The following is a 19,971-nucleotide window of genomic DNA, read 5'->3' as shown; positions in this document are numbered from 1 at the left end:
CCTTCTACGACTGCTGCGAGAGCTCAGAGGACTCCAAATATGAGAGGTAGACTCATTGCCATAAGCTTTTGATGCTTACCACTAACTTTTGTCGCAAAAACTAACCAAAACAAAGTAACAAGAGCAGACGGGGAAATGGGTAGAATGCTAGGTAGAGGCACAACCGCCTAACCAAACCATGCAAGAACCAATAGATGGATTACGCTAGTGTAGGAGATGAGTTCCTAACTCTCAAAGTACGAGAAAGACCAACTGAAAAAACCCTAGGTCAATAGAGCCTGCAAGCGGCAAGCAAGAAAAAGTTGTCGAAACGACACAAAACTTCACAAGAAGCTTTACAACATCGAGGACAATGCAACCATGGAGCATCTCTAGGTTTGGACCACCAAAAGTGGGTCGAAACAACCGATTCGGCGATAGACACACAAAGCGTCGTTTTGGCATAACGGCCAAAATGGATGACCGATTGCCATGAAACTTCACAAGCAGCTTCAAATAGCCATGAATGATACATGTGTACAAGCAAAACCCAAGAGAAAGCCGTTTCACTTACCAATGGTGAAAAAGACGCTTTCGGGAAACCAAATGGCTAAAGGTGGAAAAGAAGGAATAAAGTCAAGTCCAACCACATAGACAACTTCCCAACACCTCAAATGAGCTTGGGATGCAACTCCCGAGGGGAAAGATCGAGGAAAATCAACTCCAACACCAAAAGACGACTTCGGAGACTGAAATGCCTACAAAGGGGGCTTTTAACTAAACTGATGATTTTTAAGGTTGAAAACTAGTTAGCAGGGCTTAGGGCACTAGCACAAACCATGCTTTGCATAAAAAACACTTTTTTTAAATCAAGAATAGACATCATACGCGTATGATGTCTCATAGCATGATTTTCACATCATCTTGAACACATGAATGCATAGCCTCTTTCTATATGCTAACAACATCAAATGTACAAAGTATCATGAGATTTGGAGTTGAAAAACCACTTGGAAACCAAAAAGACGCAAAGTAGGGCATAAAACTAACTTATGGCCCTAAATTTGCCAAAATAGCTCCAAACTCAATGAAACTTTTTAGGATTGTTGTTCAACACATGCACAAGCTATCTGGAACCAAAAAGTATCATTTTGGCCAAAAAGACATCATACGCGTATGATCTCACTTTGCACATACAGAGTCAAAATTGATCATTTCTCATCATATCTCCATTATATATATCAAATACATGCCACATATGAAGTTTGGTACCATTTGGTCAAGGGGATCACTCCATTAGCCCAATTAGCAAAAAATCCTCTATTTAGAGCCTAGTCTTGCCAGAATTCATCATACTCAACTTCAAGTCAAGATTTGAGTACACACAGTCCTTTACTATCATATGAGGAGCCCACAGAATCAATCTCATGCAAAAATGACACAAAAGACATCATACGCGTATGATGTCTCCAGAGCCAATTTTGGTCCAAACTATACCCAAATTTCATAAAATCATTGTCTAAGCCTATATGAAGCCAAATCCAAGCTTACAATGCAAAATGGTTCAATTTTACCCAAAAAGACATCTTACGCGTATGATGTCTCCCTACTTGATTTTTGCATTTCAGAGTTGTAACTACCACACAGAAGTGATCTACATGCCATTTGAGAGCAAACCACCAAGTTTCATCCAATTTGGATCACAAAATCCAATTCCCTCTCAATAGCTTGCAAAGAGCCTGACCAGGACTAAAATGGCATAACTTGACCAAATGGGACCCAAATTCAAATCCAGGCATATAGAATGGATGTATGCACTATCAGCTACAAGCACAACCAATATCAAGCCATTTTGACACAAAAGTCATCATACGCGTATGATGTCTCCAACATGATTTTGCACCCAAATTGCACATTTTTCCACATGCATTGCATCCTTAGGCCCTGAATAGCTTATGTTTCAATTTTTAAGTCAATTGGATAGTTAAAAGATTAATTTTGGCTTTCAGTACTGAAAAAGACGCTAACTTCTGAAATTGTAGTTACAGGATCCATGGATTCGGGGAAGTCGTCAGCAAAGAGAAAGAGACCGACACTTAAGGAAGCAATAGCAGAAGCCGAGCCTTTTTTTATTCCCCTAGAGACTCTCAAGCCCACAAAGACTTGGGTAGAAGAAGCAGTGTTAGAAGAATAGGGAATAAAGATATACCAAGGTACTTTCAGAGACCCACGGGGACAAACAGTGGATATCCCGATGATTCCCCAAGAACAAGTGGACTACAATAGAACAGAGGAGATAAGCAGATACCTAGAAAGGGCAGATCTCCACAGTTTTTTCACTTCCAGACCATCAAGAGTAGACACTCAAAGAGTGTATGAGTTGGCAACCACCATACAGTGAGACGGAAAGGCTACACTCACAGCCTTGGACGGGGAAAAGGTTGAAGTGGTTATCACTCCTCAGCTCATTGCAGATGCTCTAAAGATGCACAACAAAGGATGCTCAGTCAGAGAAAGAAGGGAATCCATAGAAGTGTATGGACCAAAGAAGCAAAATGCCACCTATGAAGACATGGCAGATCCAAGAGCGGCAAAGCTTTGCCTGCTCTACAACCAATTTTTACACATATGCAGCAAAAGGCCACAGAAGTATACCACACCACCACATGGTGTTGCCACAGCAATTACTTGGGCAATAAAGAGCAACATCCCGAAGGAAGTCAATTATGCTCAGCACATCCATGAGAAAGTAATTGCTTTGCAGAACGAGAAGCCAAAGTACATTAGAGGAGCTGAAGTGTTGACTAAGATAGCTTATGAAGCTATCGGAGCAAGGGACCAGTGGCCAAAGGCTCCCTTGCAAAACCAATGGCGAAAAGAGATAGATGAAGATGAAGGCCAGCCAGAGGTCACAAAGAGAGTGTCAACAAGGGCAAGGCGGAAAATAGAAATTGTTTCCGAGCCAGAAGAAGAAGAAGACGAGCCCCTCAAGAAGAAGACCAAGAAGAAACCCGCTTCAAAGCAAACTAAGAGCCAGAAAGCCGCCAGAATGGAGAGGCTGATCGAACAGTTTAGAGCCGAGCGAGCTTTAAAAGGAGATTTTGAGGAAAAGTGGGTACCAGACCCAACAAAAGTCGGAGCCAGCTCAACAAGACCAAATATTGATTAGTACGATCAATATATCAAGGCTTATGAAGAATCAGAAGCTATCTTGGAGCAGCAACCAGTAGAGCCATACACTGAAGCAGAAGTTCAGCACCATAAAGCTGAATTAAAAAGAGGTGACAAGGGCAAGGGCAAGGTAGATGAGCCAAGTCCTAAAGGAAAGGAAAAGATAGTGGAGGAGATGACTACTGAAGTTGAGGCGGATGTGCTAGAAAAGCCCGAAATATAGCAAGAGGAGAAGACAACGGATCCAGTTGAAGACAAGAAAGAGCAATATGATGCTCTAATAGACACAGGATATACTCAAGAAGGGGCCCTCAAGGTTGTGTATGGCATTGCCTTAGCACAAGAAGAACGGAGAGAAACGGAGAGGAGGACCAAGAATAGATTAGACAGAGAGCAGAGGTTAGTACCTGAGAAGGCAAAGGATGAGTTGAAGCTAAAGGAGACTGTAGTAGAAAGAGCACTTGAGCTTGAAGATGAGGATGAAAGAGATATCCAGAAAGCACATCAACTATTGCAGCAGATTAAAGCCCGATCAAAGACAATGAGGGACAGCAAAGAAGAAGTGGAAAAGAGAGAAGATGAACTAAAAACAAAATATGAGAGTGCACTAAAAGAATCAGAGTACCTCAAGGCATCTCTCTTGGAAGCAGAAAATGAAAGAGATGGACTAATCCTCCAACTTGCTGATGCTTCAAGAGAGGTGGCTTGTGCACAAGAAGCCAAAGAAATAATTGAAGATGAATTGGAAGCTACAAAGGACGAGCTCATTGAGCTACGAGAAAGGATGGAGCTGTAGGAGAGAACAATCCTAAGGCTTAGATCCACACCAAGAGCTAGCAGAGCAGGAGTAGAGCCAGAGGGAGCAATAGTCCCCGGTCTGGAAGATCAAATCCGGAGCTTGCAAAGAGAATTGCGGCTAGAGCAAGTGCAGAGATTGCACATTGTGGAGGGCGCATTGGTTGCAGAAGAATTACTACATCAGAGAACCAAGCACTGAGAGCGGAGAATGAGGCCCTCCGAAAGCAGCTCCAAGATCTGCAAGACAAAATGATAAAAGATACAGAGGATCAGCAAGAAGAAACCGGCGGGGAATCTGTGGAGCTACCAAAGACTGGGGAAGCCACAACTATTGAAGATCCAACCCCATCACAAGAAGAGGCCACAACATCAAGACTTACCGAGGAGGAGGAAAACAGATTGCACGAGTAGATAGAGCAGGCAACAGAGGAGAGTGCAAAGGCGGCCATGGAGTGGGAAAGAAGACTCCTGTTCTCCATCGGACTTCAAGGGTTGGATACTAAGGTGCTGCAAGAACAGTGGATGCAACCTACATTTCCCCTTCCTCTACTAAAGTTTGAAGTGTTGAAAACAAAGAAAAGGATAGAAGAGGAGCAGTATGTTGCGCTATACGAAGGCGACATCACAAAAGAGGAGGAATCAAAGAAGATAGTAGACTCCCAGCCGAGATGGAGGAAAGGGTGGTTAAAAAAGTACCCAACCTACCTAATCTATTTGGTGGAGGCACCCAAGGAAGTTAGAGAAGATGCAACATTTTGTCCAGTGCCACGAGTCAGGAGTTGGCAAGAGCATGGCAGAATCACAGCAAAGAAGCCAAATTGGCTTAATTACCCCAGGATGCTAGGACCGAAGGTGGGAGAGAGAATAAGTAAGGCCTACATGGTGAAAACCCTAACGGGCACCATTAAGATCTTTACTGGCTCTCCTGACCTTTCGTGTCAAATGCTCAAAAAGATTTTCAGAACAATATTGGCTTGTATTGAAGTGTTCGCGCCGGATAAAGCTACCAGCTCAACATTGTTGTCAACGGCCGACACAGTGACAGATATGATGTATAATCTAGCCTTGCAGCCATCTCCAAAAGTATTACACCTCTTTTATCAGAGAATCATGTTTATGCCGAGCTTCCACATTTAGGCCTTTGAGGAGGCATTCTACACTGGTTTCTTTACTCATGAAAGTAAGATATTTGGCCCTACACTGACCATTGGAAACCTGAGATACGAGTCACATCTTCAGATGCTGAAATCCATGGGACTCCACTAAAGACAAAGCAAGGATGTCATGTCAGGGACGACATGAACGTGGAGGGGGGGAGTGTTGAGCGGAGGACCACACATATACATTTTTGCTCACACTCATGTTTTTGTAAACACTTATTGTAATAAATATCTTTTCGACATTTTTTTTTTTTCATGGAGCCGATTCATTGTAATTAGCGGGACTCAATTGAGTTTCCAGCTTGTATTTCCCAAGTAGTTTCACCTACTTATGTAATTAGATTAGAGATGTTTTCACACCTCCAAAGCTGAGGTATAAGAGCCAATTTTTGTAAACCTAAGAAAACAATTTTTATATTAATAAAGGTGAGTTTTTTGAGTGCCGTGACTGTGTCTAAGAGAGAGAGAGAGAGAGAGAGAGAGAGAGAGAGAGAGAGAGAGAGAGAGAGAGAGAGAGAGAGAGAGAGAGAGAGAGAGAGAGAGAGTCTATCCTCTTGCTACACGAGCTACGGAGCCGCCATTGGAGAAGCGACACCGCCATTGTGTTAGCAACGGTGAGAGCTACACACTGATACCAAGCATGCGTGCATTTGGCTTCTACGCGAGGTGAGCTCCCACGAGATTCTATGTGAGTTTTCTCCCTACCCCTGTGTTGGAATTGAGCGTGCCATATATCTATAGAACCACAGTGAGTAGAGCTACCCATTAGTACCATCGGAGTCGAGATTCGGTCACCTGTAGTTTTCGGCTATCTTCATACGCGTTTACCGCACGGAGTGGTTACAGGTTGAGATTGTATTGTAGATTCATAGGGTATTGTCCTTACCTGGTGTAGAGACCCCCCTTTGAGTTTGAAGCTAATTCGATGACTGTAGATCATGTTTCAGATAGCATTCGTTCGTAGTACGGATTTCAGTCACTTGTGTATATGAGAACTTAGATTTGTTTTCCTTGATAGTGATTGTCATTAGAAGGTCGAGTAGGTGATTTGACACCCACCGATTTGTTTCCATGCGCCTGCGGGTCAAGCTTCGTCCTCGTCTGACATTCTTGTTTGTCGGTTGAGTTCTCGCTATCATAGCCACCGCTAGCGGCGTAACCGCCACAAGAGTGGTCCACAAAGAACACAAATTTGTTTGCTAATAGATAGTGTGTATACTTTTTTACGGCATAAATAATTCCTAATCCTTCCGTTTCGGTGGTGGTATAATTCTTTTCTTCCATATTAAACTATTGGCTAGCATAAGAAATAGAAAAATCAATTTCCCCGTCTCTTGACTGAGCTAGTATACACCCGATGGCAAATTGGAAGCATCTACATGTATGTAGAATATCTTATTCCAATCCGGTGCTTTCCATATTGGAGCTGAAGTGAGAGCTTTCTTAAGCTTCATGAAGGATTCTTCACACTCACCAGTCCATTCAAAGTGTGTAATCAAGCTATACATGGGTTTTGCAATTATAGCATACATGTAAATGAACCGTTTCTAATATCCACAATGTCCCATGAAGGCTTGAACCCCTTGACTGTTGTCGGTTTAGGAAAATCAACAATAACATGAATTTTGTCCATATCAGTAGCTATGCCATTTTTAGACACTAAATGTCCAAGAATCTTTCCTTGTCTGCCCATGAAAGTGCACTTTTCAAGATTTAAGCAAATCCTATAAAGTCTACATTTTTGAATACCTTTTTGAGGTGTTCAAAATGATCAACACGGATTGATGAATATATGCATAGATCATCCATATATACTTCCAAGAATTTTCTAAGATATTCTTTAAAAGCATGGCTCATCAACCTTTGAAAGGTTGCAGGAGCATTAGTTAACCCAAAAGGCATAACCCAATAGGCAAAAATACCCCATCTGTTGCAAAAGCAGTTTTATGCCGATCTTTTGGATCAACCAAAAGTTGATTGTATCCCAAAAAGCCATCTAAGAACCTATAAGCTTCTTAACCTGCAACTCATTTTAAGCATGCTTAGTGATTGGAAGAGGAAAGTTGTCTCTAATGGTGCTGCATTCACTTTCTTGAGGTTGATACACACTCTTAGTTTTCCATTTTTCTTGGACAATACCACAATTGGAGACACCCAATCTATGTGTTCAATTTATAAATGAATTCGGATTCCTTTAGTTTTTCAATCTCTTCTTTGATCTTCCTGGCAAATGTTTCATTATATGTATATGGCCTTTGTCTACTTGGTTTTGCATCATCTCTCATGGGTATAGTATGTTGACAGATTTCTGGATCAACACCCTTGAGATCCTTGTAAGACCATGCAAAGATATCTCGGTATTCTTTCAGTAGGCTTAAAAAAATCTCTTCTTCTCCTTCTGTGAGGTCAGTTTTGCAATGTAGGTAGGCCTAGGCTCTTCTCCTGTTTTGGTTAGTTCTATCTTTTTTGCGTTTTCAGGCCCTTCGTAGGACTCACCTCGTTTTCGTATTTTCCTAACAGGTTGTTCGACTATGATTTTTCAATCTTGGAGAGTATATTTCTTGTAATGAGATGGAACACTCTTTACATCTTTACCATCCTCTTCTGTGGTTTCCATTTCAATTGTATATATCTCCTTTAGAGCTTTTTTCAACTTTTGATATTTCTTTTTCCGCTCAACTCGTGTCATGGTTGATCCCTTGTCCTGTTTTTTTGGGTTTTCTTGGGTTTCCTTTCTTGTTTTTCTCGAGGTTTTTATCGTTTCATGTTCTTCCTTTAAAGGATATCTACCACTGATTTTGTCCTTGACACAATCATGTGCATCTATCTGCATAAGGAAATGTGTTCTACTAGAGATTGATGGCATAGGTCTAGCTTTCAAATTTCTACTGTCTCTTTTTTGTCTATACCATTTCTGTCTTCTCGGTTTCTAGTTAGTAAAGTCAAAAAACTTTTCCTCCCCTCCTTTCATGAGTAGCTTAGCTCTCACATGTTATTTTTTCGATCCCTAATCAACTGAGGTAGCTGAGTATTCTTCTAACTCATCTGTTGCATCGTAGTAGAGGTCTAAAAAGACTTGTTGTGCTTTCATCAAGTCCTTTGGTTCCTCAATTTCATCTTCAATGTGGAGGGTTGAGATCATTTGGATGGGAATTATGTCATAGCCGTCCTCATTGCAAAATTAAGTAGGCATAGACGTATGCACACATACATCCATTGTTGCTAAAATTTGAGTCCACTCAAATGGCTCAAACAAATGCTCTAGAAAGGGTTCAGGTACATATGCTTCATCCATGCAATCCCTTTCTAAGGTACATTATTCTCTTTTTAAACTCCCATTTTCTGAAGCTCCACACATCCAAATATGAGCGTCTTTGTTCAACCAAGATGGAAGCTTAGTTTCAGCCGAAGAGACTGAATCGAACTCTTGTATGGACGTTTTCATGAAATCTTTATAAGTGTGATATTTTAGATTAACCCTTGTTATTGACCACTTGCTTCAAGTACAGGTAATTGTTTTCCCAATCTTGGATGAGTTGTACTTGTCGCATGAAAGGTCTTCCCAATATGATTTCGTAATTGAGTTTCTTCCCAAAGTCTACTATAGCAAACGTGTGTTGATATTCAATCCACACGAATTAACTATCACTTTTTCAAGCAGCCCTATGGGTCTTTCAATGTTTCCATCAACCAATTTCAATTTCATTTGAGTTTGTTTAATGGTTGGTTGTTCCCAAGATTCCCATACTGCTTTTGTGGCTATGGCTATGCTTGCCCCACTATCCAGTATTGCAATGGTTTCTATGTCATTATATTTCACTAGAAGGGTTGTGTTTCCTTCTTCCCCTTTGTAGTATTCTCCGACTTTGTTCATTGGAACAGATTGAATCTCTTTGTTGTCCATTTTGTGTTTCAATTTTCCAATTTTTTTTGCGATTAGCCCCGTTATTCCCACCTTCTCTAGGGTTTTTTGTAGATCATTCCATAGATATGGGCTGATTTTCAATAGTTCTTCTAAAGTAAGAGTGCATTGGATGGGTGTAGACATGATTGAATGGATGTTGTCTACTTCTAGGGTTTGTTCCGCTCTTTTTACTTGAGTGGTCTTACACACTATGGATTCATCTTCATTATCTCCCAAGTAAGAGGGTATTGTTTTCAAGGTTAATGGTTTAGACATTCTTGAAGCTTCAGATCCACAATCCCCATATAAGGATTGTACATCCATGTCCATATCAGGAGGTAGGCTGTCTAACCAAACTTCCTTTATAGGAGCTGACTTACGAGTTAGGTTCCCATCATTGATCTCTCTAACTTTTTTCCATAAGTGTCCTGGCTAGCCTTCTTCTACGAATGGAATTCTGTCTAAGGCATCTTCGCTATCCGGCACTATAAGTTTTGGCTCTTTTATTTCAAGGTGGGGTTCTAACACCACCTCGGATTTTTCTTTAGTGTTTGTTACCACAAGCTCCTCAAGTTTTGCCATACTTTCAAGCTTGGGTTTTTGTTTTTCTAGCAACTCTTGCGTGAATCTTACCAAATTTTGATAAGCTTCAAGCTTAGCTGCTTCGATGTCTGGAGAAGGATAGTTTTTTCATTTGTTTTACCTGTTTTGGCCTGCTTTAAAACCTTCTTGATAGGCTTCCAAGGCTGCATTAATAGGCTCAAAAATTTTGTCGACTAAAATTGATCCTCCGGATTTCACAGTGGTTTCCTTGATTTCGCTTCCTGTTTCCTTCACCTTTTCCTAGTATAGCTTCTTTGTTTTCTCCTGGATTTCAGCCCTTTGTTTCTGTTTCTTCATCTCATACCTTTTGTTTCTGCTTCATTTGGTCTTTTGAGAGAAAATTTTTGTATTTTTTGAATCATCAGAGAAGTTATGTTTCTTTTTCTTAGCCTGGGCCGGTGATTACCTTGATTGGAACAATCGGTTCACTCTCAGATGAGCTACTAGGTATCACATGGACTACGTTCACTATTGTTTTACCCTTGTTTAAAGAATTTTTAGGACAATCTTCCAAGAAGTGTCCTCCCTTTTTGCAACATTGTATGCAATAAGCTTCAACTGGCTTGAGGTTCTTGTCAGGCTCTGGGCATTCATTTTTCCAATGATCATCTGCACCACAGTTATGACAGTTTCCCGTTCTTGGCTTAATCATGGGTCTTACCATAGGAGGTCTAACACCTTGATTAGCTACATAATACATTGGTGCAAGATCTGGAGTAGCATAAGTCACAGGTTCTTCCAATGGTGGTTGGCGTGAATTGTACCAATATCCTTCTACCATGATTGTAGAGGGACTAGGTTTGGCATAGGGTGTAACAACACTAGTGCTTGTTCATTTATGACTCCCTTTGAATTCATGTACTTTACAGGTACTGCATTATGTTCCGGATATGGAGGTTGTTGACCAAACACGGGTTGAGGTCTTTCCATACCCATAGGTGGTCTTTGAGATGGGGCCATATTAGGCTGATATCTGTACATGGGTTGTCCTTGTGGCCTCATAGGCACGTACTGAACATTCCCATCATACTTTGTTCGGTAATAGCACTCATTGGTCTCATGGTTGGTCCATTTACCCTCGATTGCACACCATTTTTGCGGCCTAATTGGTTGTCCCTGTTGAGGTATCCCTTGTCCTGGTCCTCTTATAGGTGCTTTTTGCATGTTATTCATCATGTCATTCATCCTTTTGAGAATGTATTCTATGGCTGAAAGTGGTGCTGCAGCAGCCGTTCCCACTTGTGCTGGTTTGGTGGATGCTGTTTTCTCACTCTGGTTATCCTTAGGGGCATCTTCTTCGTTGCAAATATCACAATTGTTCCCTAAGTCAATAGCATCTCACACACACTCTTCTAGGGTTGTATGCTTCTTGCTATACAGTATATCATGAAGTTCTCTGTTTAGTAGTCCCTCTAGAAACAATGATACTAGTCGTTCTTCTATAGGTATCTCTAGCTCTAGGCATTTGGCAATGTATCGTTTCATTCGAGTTGCACAATCCCTAAAAGACTCACCTTATTTCTGTTTAAAGTTCTAGATTTGAGCTACCATATTGTGTTTGATCCCCGTTTTGGAACAAGCAGCTACAAATCCTTGAGCTAATGTATTCAAGTCCATGATTGACCTTGGTGGAATGTTTTGGAACCATGTCAATGCTTTTCCTTCTAATGTCATTCCAAACCCCACGAATTGAGTATGGAAATCGAATATGCGTTTTGCTCTTAGCACTTGATTAAAGCTTGCTAAGTGGTCGTATGGATCCCCTGATCCACTGTATTTTCTGACCAATTTCTAAAACTCAGCTGGTCTAACACGTCTATTTGGTTCAACTCCCGGTCTCCTGGCACTTGGTCCTGTTCCGAGTCCTTCAAACCAGTCTGTTGTAAATAGTGAGTCATGTAGCCCTGGATTGGCTTTAGTCTCACCTGGTTTTCTTTTTGATGAGGTGGTTTCTCGTTTCTTAACATTACTCTCAGAAGATCTCTCATGGTGTTCATTTCTTGAAGTAGTTTGGGTGTTGATCTAAAAATCATTCAACATACCATACCCATGAGAGATGATGCGAAACCAAGTAGACAAAGGCCATACATGTATAATGAAACATTTTCCAGGAAGATAAAATAAGATATTGAAAAACTAAAGGAAGTTGAATTCATTTACAAAATTGAACACACAGATTGGGTGTCTCCAATTGTGGTAGTACCCAAGAAGAATGGAAAATTACGAGTGTGTGTTAATATCAAAAAGGTGAATGCAGCTACCATTAGAGACAACTTTTCTCTTTCGATAACTAAGCATGTTTTAGAACGGGTTGCAGGAAAAGAAGCTTACAGCTTCTTAGGTGGATTTTTGGGATACAATCAACTTTTGGTTGACCCAAAAGATGAGCATAAAACTCCTTTTGCAATAGAATGGGGTATATTTGCCTATCGGGTTATGCCCTTTGGGTTAACTAATGCTCCAGCCACATTTTAAAGGTTGATGAGCCATGCCTTCAAGAATATCTTAGGAAACTTTTAGAAATATATATGGATGATCTATGCGTACATTCATCAATCCGTGCTGATCATTTTGAACACCTCCAAAAGGTAATCAAAAAATGTAGACTTTATAGGATTTGCTTAAATCCTGAAAAGTGCACATTCATGGGTAGGCAAGGAAAAATTCTTGGACATATAGTGTCTAAAAATGACATAGCTATTGATATTGAGAAGATTCATGTCATTGCTGATTTGCTTGGACCAACAATAGTCAAGGGGGTACAAGCCTTCATGGGGCATTGTGGATATTACCGAGGGTTCATCGACATGTACGCTATTATAGCAAAACCCATGTATAGCTTGATTACACACTTTGAGTGGACCGAGGCATGTGAAAAATCCTTCATGAACTTAAGCAAGCTCTCACCTCAACTCCAATATTGAAAGCACCAGATTAGAATAAGGTATTCCATGTACATGTAGATGCTTCCAATTTTGCTATCGGTTGTATACTAGCTCAACCAAGAGACTGTAAAATTGACTTTCCTATTTCTTATGCTAGCCGACAATTGAACATGGCGGAAAAGAATTACACCACCACCAAAAGGGAAGGATTAGGAATGATCTATGTCGTTAAAAATTATAGATATTACCTATTCGCCAACAAGTTTGTGTTCTTTGTGGACCACCAAGCTTTGTTGTGTTTGGTCAACAAGCCATGCAGCACAAGGAGAATAGTGAGATGGTTCATCATTCTTCTGGAATTGGATTTCACTATGGTTGTAAAAAAAGGCACTACACATCAACGAGTAGATCATTTGTCAAGGATTGTTTTAGGAGAATCACCTAAAGGGGTAGACGATGATCTACCAAATTCCTATTTGTTCTCCGTGGAAATGATACCTCGATGGCCGGAAAACATTGTGTCATTGATGACAATAGCCCAAATGGATTCACAAATACCACTTCCTATCACAATCAAATTAATCGAGCAATCGACTATGTATCAATTACCAGCTGGTAGGCTATACAAAAGAAATCAAGGCGAGATATTGCTTTTATGCGTTAATCGTGAAGAAAAAGAACAATACCTAAGTCAAGCACATGTTACCATAGTAGGACTTCACTTTGCGAAAGACCAAACTATACAACGGGATCTTGAGACTTGGAGTATTTTGGCCGACTATAAGGAGAGATGTTCGATCTTTTGTAAAGGATTTCCCTCAATGTCAAAAACAAACACCCATACCTCATGTAACATTGTTTCAAATGTCACCTATTCTTAAGTGGAGTAACTATCTAGTTACTTACTTATTCAGCTGAACATTTCCTGAGGATCTGAGTAAACGCCGTCAAAGAGCAATTGAAACTGAAGCAAGAGACTAAGCTCTTATTGGGAACCAATTGTATCGGAGAGGTAAAGATCAACATTTGTGTCTTTGTGCAAATGAAAACGAGTATATTTTGATTATAGAACAAGAACATGCTGGATTAGATGGAGGTCACTTTTCTAGTGAGACCACCGTAAGAGCGATCTTGATGGTAGGCATATGGTGGCCAACACTTTTTGCAGATGCCAAAGAATATGTTTGAAGGTGTGATGCTTGTCAACGAGCAAAAATGCCAACCCGAGTAGATAGCATGCCCTTAAGACCAATGATGGGGGCTAGAGATTTTGCAAAATGGGGTATAGATTTTGTTGGATTGATACAACCACCTGCTTATAAAATCCAAGCTCAATATATCATTATAGCTACTGACTATTTGACCAAGTGGGCCGAGGCTAAAGCAACTCAAAAGAATGATGCAATAACCACTACTGCATTCTTATATGAGTATGTATTCATGAGATATGGACTACCAATAGAAATTGGTCGTGATCGGGAAGCTCATTTCCTCAATGAGGTAATCAAGTATTTGGTTAATGACGTTATGGTCATCCATAAGAAATCAGCTCCCTATCACCCACAAGCAAACGAACAAGTTGCGCATATGAATAAAATTCTCAGCTCGATGCTGACTCAAGTGGTTGATTCAAGAATGACAGACTGGGAAATGAATCTCCATGCTACTCTATGGGCTTATCGAGTTTCATTCAAAACAGCTTTAAATGCTACACCCTTTAACTTTGTTTATGATCTTGATGCCATACTTCCAATAGAATTTCTATTGCCGACATTAAGGGTAGCATAGAATTTTGGATGGATTGGACATGAATTCTCAGACAGACTTGAAGATTTGGAAAAGCTAGATGAGCAAAGGCTAACTATTGTAGCTCACATCTATGCACAAAAGCGGCAACAAAAGCAGTTTTTTGATTCCCATCTAATTACCAAAATCTTCAAAAAAGGGGACTCAGTTCTAGTCTATTCCCTTAAGAAACACATTCCCAAGTTTAAGAAAAAGGGAAATCGACCGTTTATCATTAAATATGTATCTCCAAGTGGAGCAGTTAAGTTGTCCACCCTAGATGGTGAACCAATGGCTAATTGGATTAGTATATGTCGTTTAAAGAAGTACAATTTACCACTAACCAATGAATTGCTAGAAAGAATGCATGCAGCTCAGCAAAGAAAGATAAAAAAATAGCATGTTATTGATGAATCCCAAGAAGAAGCTCGGCTTCGGGTACTCAAAAGGAAAGCTGCTCTCAAGTATCAACAAACACCTATTCCCATCAAAACTGGAAATAGATGACCGACAATGGGAATTGCAGAAAGATGCAGTGTCAACAGATGATGAATGGTTAGATGGAATGGACCTTCGTATCAAAGTACAACTCAACAATCATAGCACAAATGCATTGGTCAACACAGGAGCTCGAGTAAATGCAGTCAGTTATTCCACGTACAAGAAAGCAACAAGTCAGTCTTTGACAATAGGAATAGCGAATATCAAAGGATGCAACAAGAACCCAATACCAACATTGGGAGTAGTCAACTTGAACGTGATAGTACATGGATGTTCATGTCCTCATCAGTTTGTATGCTTACCAGATGAACACATGAATGAGATGATGATTCTAGGAATTCCCTGGATGTGAACATACAAAGAAGTACCAGATTGGGATACAAATCAGCTAAAGCTATCACCTAAAGGTGGGCAACTCATTGTTCCAATTGTACCAAGCAAGGAAGAATGGAAAAGAAGCAATCAACAGACCAAACCATGAAGTAAATCTTCTCCATCCCCTCGACAAGCAAATGCTACAAGTAGCATGCAAGGAGTCAGGAAAATTTGGGTACCAAAAGCACAGCTTAAGGATAAACTGATTAAGATATGGGTGCACCGAAAAACAAAAGAAGGTTCCAAGGTTAAAACACAGAGACGAGCATCTCCGAGCAAGGAACCTAACATGAAAATGTTTTGGAAGAAAAAGGAGCACCTATCTTCTCCACAAACCGTAAAACAAATCAAGCAATGGCGAGTTAAGTCTCAAAAGACTCCACCACACCATACAACACCAAGCAGACCAAGCTACCAATGGCGAGATTGTTACGAGACTGGGCACCCTCCTGTTGTAGTGGTTAACTGCAATTGGGATAGCTGGGCGTAATGGTTAATTATGTGCTGTCTATTTATTTTACTAATTGAGTTGATGATGATTTTGTAGAGTGGAATGCGGGGAGTTGATGAAGAGGCGACGGCAATTATTCTTGGCCATTTTATAGTTGCACAGTATCTTAGAATCTCATTTCAATAAGCCACTATGGCTCTGTAAATTTTTGTAGTGGGAACTCCCCTTATGGGTCATGCAAGAACTAATGAGCTTCACTCATTTACAAAAGTGAAGTGGTTGTAAAAGAGGGGCCTCAATTTTTGGATCGACATGAATTCCTTTACCCGATACAATATGTCCCAAATATTCAATTTCAGATTGGAAAAATGAACTCTTTTCAGGATTCAAATACAAGTGATTTTGTGCAAGCAGATCAAATACACGTGTTAAATGTTGCTTATGGTCTTCTTCAGATTTACTGAATACCAAAATGTCATCAAAAAATACAATCACAAAATCTTGATGGTCAATGAAAATTCGATCCATCATGCGTGTGAATGTAGCTGGTGCATTTGTCAAACCAAATGGCATGACAAGAAATTCATAGTGCCCAGTTTGTGTTCTGAAAGCAGTTTTGTAGACATCATGTTCAAACATTTTGACTTGGTGATATCCTGATTTAAGGTCAATTTTGCTAAAGATGTTTGCCCAAAGAAAATTGAAGCCATTCAATCCTGGCCTAGACCCAAAAACTTGCATTACTACGATCTTTTCTTGGTCTTTGCAGCTATTACAGGAAATTTGTTCGTAATTTTGCTTACAAAGCACATTATTTGACTCTCTTGTTGAAGAAAAACACGCCTTATGAATGGACTGATTTGCAAGAAAGCTCATTTAATGCACTTAAACATGCTTTGACTAATGCACCTTTATTGCAATTGCCTGATTTTGAACGACCATTCTTTGTGGTAGTCACTGATGCTAGTGGTAAAGGTATCGGTGCAGTCCTTATGCAAGATAACCATCCCATTGCTTTCGAAAGTCGTAAATTCAAACCGTCTGAAATTTATGATAAAGAATTGACTGCTGTGGTACATGCATTGAAAATCTGGAAACACTATGTAATGGGTACTGACTTGATCATTAAAACTGATCAACAAAGTATCAAATATTTACTTTCTTAGCCTTTAATAGATGATAGACATATTAAGTGGGCCGCTTATTTTTATTTTTCTGATATTGGAGAGACCTAATAGAACCTTTTCTATATCATCAGTTGACCATTCGACAGGGGTCGAGGGGGTCCCCAGTAGAAAAGCTAGGTTTTTGGCAAATGCCAGAATTCCGATCTGACTCCATAGATGGTTTTCTTATGAGGTCCATATACAATGTATATGAATGGTTTGGTGAAATCAATCAAGAAAAGCCCTCGGAAAGCAGAAAACGGCTCGAAGGTTACAAAGCGTCAAATTTGACATACGGGGTCAAACCGACTCCAAATGAGCCGGAATTGGACAAATTGCTTCATGACTATGTTGTGGACAAGTCCAAAGCCTCGAAGTTGACCGACCAACCCAACAGGCACTGTAGTCACAGAAAATGGTGATTTCATAGTCGAATAAGCACAAAGTGATGCCGGTATGACCAAACTTGACCAAATTCAATTTAGGACTTGTTTTAGGTGTATAGAATATTTCTAGGTCAAAAGTTGTAAGTTTTGCAAAGAATTTATCACTGTTGTAAATAATCGCGATTATTTACTTTTGCATCATTTTTGCTTGAAAATTGTCACCTCACCTCACCTATCATGTGTACACACCTATTACATGTCAAAATTCAAGTATGAGCCAAAATGACCACCCATTACTTGGAAAATTGTCAAAAAATGCAAAGAAGCATTTGCAAGCCAATTTCTTGGTTATGGACCACATTTCTCGATCCAAATCACCTTATATCTCATATATAGGGTCTATACAATGCCTAGAACCAGTTTGTACAGAAAAATGTTAATTTTGGAAGAAAAGATAATAATCACGATTATTTACTTTCTAGCCAAAATTGGAGAGTTTTAATATTTTGCCATCATACATCCAAAGTACATGATGTGTTAAGCCCACTAGCCAAGTTTGAATCAATTTGGAGCTCAAAATCTCAAATTTCCTTTATATCTACTGTTTTAGAGACCTAAAGCCAAAATCTAGTACCATTTTCACCCTATGCATCCAAATGAGCCCATATTTCACTCATAGCATGTATTTGGTATATACTTCAAGCCTATGAAGCCAAGTTTGCAAAAAGTTGAAAAATTTGCTCAACTGTAAATAATCATGATTATTTACTTTGGTTGCAAATTTTTTTTGACTTCACAGTTTTGTTCCTTGCATGTTTTTATGTAGATCTATGCTTGTTCAAAAATTGATTTGAAGCAAATTGGACCAAAATTGTCAGCATTTCAGACTAAAGAACATTTCCGAGAAAATTTTGATAAATCTGCTAACTATGCACTCTATTCATTGAATAGGAGCCATGCAAGCAGCAGAGAGGGCCAAGAAGAAGCTCAACCAAATGGAGAAGTTGCAGGAACTGCCTGCATATCAACTAGACCCAGATTTAGTCAAATCAGCCAAGGCAGTATACCTCTCTAAAGAACAACTAGAAGAGCATCATACTATAGTCTTCACCGACAGATTCAAGAGTGAAGAGGGGCATCAGGTGGAGTTGCAACTCCTACCTAAGGAAGTATATGATGTTGCTACGAAGCAAGAGACCAAAGAAGCCAACCGCAGGCTAGGGCTTAGAGACTTATACGAACAAGAGCCTTGAAGAGTGGATTTTCAAAAATCTTACGAGATTTTATCCACAATCAAAGAAGATGGAACGACATAGATATCTGACACTCAGGGAAACAAGGTCGAGGTGGTCATAACCAAAGATATAGTGGCAGAGACTCTCAAACTGCCTACAGAGGGAATGACCATGAGAGCAAGGGATAGGAAAACAGTAGGGACTTTTACCAAAGAGACCACCGCGGCTACCTTTGTAGATTTGATTCACAAACGGGTGGAAGAGACAGCCAGGTTATACCATCAGCACTTCCATTTTTTGGCAAAAAGACCACCAAGGTACACTACGCCAAATCACGCGGTTGCCACCACATTTACGCAAGTTCTAAAGTTAACAACCAGGCAAGCAGTGGACCATGCCCAATATGTCCTGACCACCTTGAAGGGCACCAAGAAGGAAGGCAAGATTACTTACTTGGGTGCACCAGAAGTTTTGACAAGGATAGCATAGCATGCCATTGGCATGGCTGACAATCTATCACTTGCCTCTGACCAACACTTGGATATTGGCAGCAAAACCATCTCTGAGAGCTACAAGGTCAGGAAAAAGATCTTATAAATCCGATGAAGAATCACCTGAAAGCTCGCTGGAAAGGCACAACAGCGAGAGCTCTGATAACGAGTAGAAGAGAGCGAGAAGGGAAGAAATGAAGAGAAAAGCTATGGCTACCCACCAAGAAGAGCCCGTGTAGAAACAAGCTCGCTTCAAAAGAGAAAAACATGCCTACCAGCATAGTTAACAAGCACAAGGGAAGGACCCAGAGAAATGGGTGCTGAGCGGACTTAAAGGCCCAAGAACAAAGCATCACACAAGAAAAGAGGCTGAAGACTCCACTGAGACATTGGAAAAAATGTACCAAGAAGCTGAAGCCCTAAAGCTGAAGGAAGCTAAAGAAGCGGCTAGAAAAGCCAAAGAAGTGGAGGAACAAAGACAAGACGAGGAAACGGCTAGAGAAGAAGCACAAGAACAAGGTTATGAGTCTCCCCGACCCACCTCACCGCCTACCGAAAAATAGGACCATCCTATGCCAAGCCCACCACCATCACCTGAGAAAGAGAAAGCCAAAGATTCTGAGTCCACCAAAGAAACAAAACCTGCACAAGAGGTGAACTAGCAAGAGAAAGATGAAGATAAAGAAGCAGAGCCAGAACAAGAGACTACCACTGCACAAGAGGCCACTGCTACACAAGAGCAACAACAACATAAAGAACCTGAGCCACAGAAGGAAGTGAGCCCTGCAACTGAAGAGACTACACAGTTTGGGCCATCACTCTCTACTTACACATAGCAAGAAACAGCTGAGGCATCCACAAGGCCTCAGGATGACAAAGAAAAAGAAAAACCCTCTACCTCAACAAAAGAAGAAGCAGCTATGATGCAACAAAAAGACACACATGAGGCTGCAGGCACATCAACTCAGCTGGAAAGACAGGAGGATTGGCAGTCAAATGATGAGGTCATATTGCAAGTAAACAAATATGCAAGGCAGATGCAATAAATGATGGAGAGAATCCGATCAACAGCACTTAGCCG

The 19,971-nt window shown here is 40.4% G+C and overlaps 1 protein-coding gene across 1 annotated transcript; it reads left to right on the top strand.

Annotated features, from left to right (window-relative positions):
• Window positions 1-4,395: 4,395 nt before the first annotated feature.
• Window positions 4,396-19,063, top strand: LOC147458195 (uncharacterized). Its single transcript, XM_086513409.1, has 2 exons — window positions 4,396-4,924; window positions 18,951-19,063. Exons 1-2 carry the CDS (start codon window positions 4,396-4,398, stop codon window positions 19,061-19,063), a joined length of 642 nt encoding a protein of 213 aa, XP_086369535.1.
• The last annotated feature ends 908 nt before the right edge of the window (window positions 19,064-19,971 follow it).

This window comes from Adiantum capillus-veneris, chromosome 5 (assembly GCF_014529385.1).
Source record: "Adiantum capillus-veneris isolate H3 chromosome 5, ASM1452938v2, whole genome shotgun sequence".
Taxonomy (NCBI): Eukaryota; Viridiplantae; Streptophyta; class Polypodiopsida; order Polypodiales; family Pteridaceae; genus Adiantum; species Adiantum capillus-veneris.
Note: the sequence above shows the minus strand (reverse complement) of the source record. Positions and strands in the feature narration are given on the sequence as shown.

Bases quoted from the DNA above. Each gene is read 5' to 3' on its own strand.
- LOC147458195 (XM_086513409.1), top strand. From the start codon at position 4,396: ATGGAGTGGGAAAGAAGACTCCTGTTCTCCATCGGACTTCAAGGGTTG. The intron at 4,925-18,950 runs GTATTGAAGTGT...GGATATTGGCAG, and splicing joins TTTCAGAACAATATTGGCTT to CAAAACCATCTCTGAGAGCT.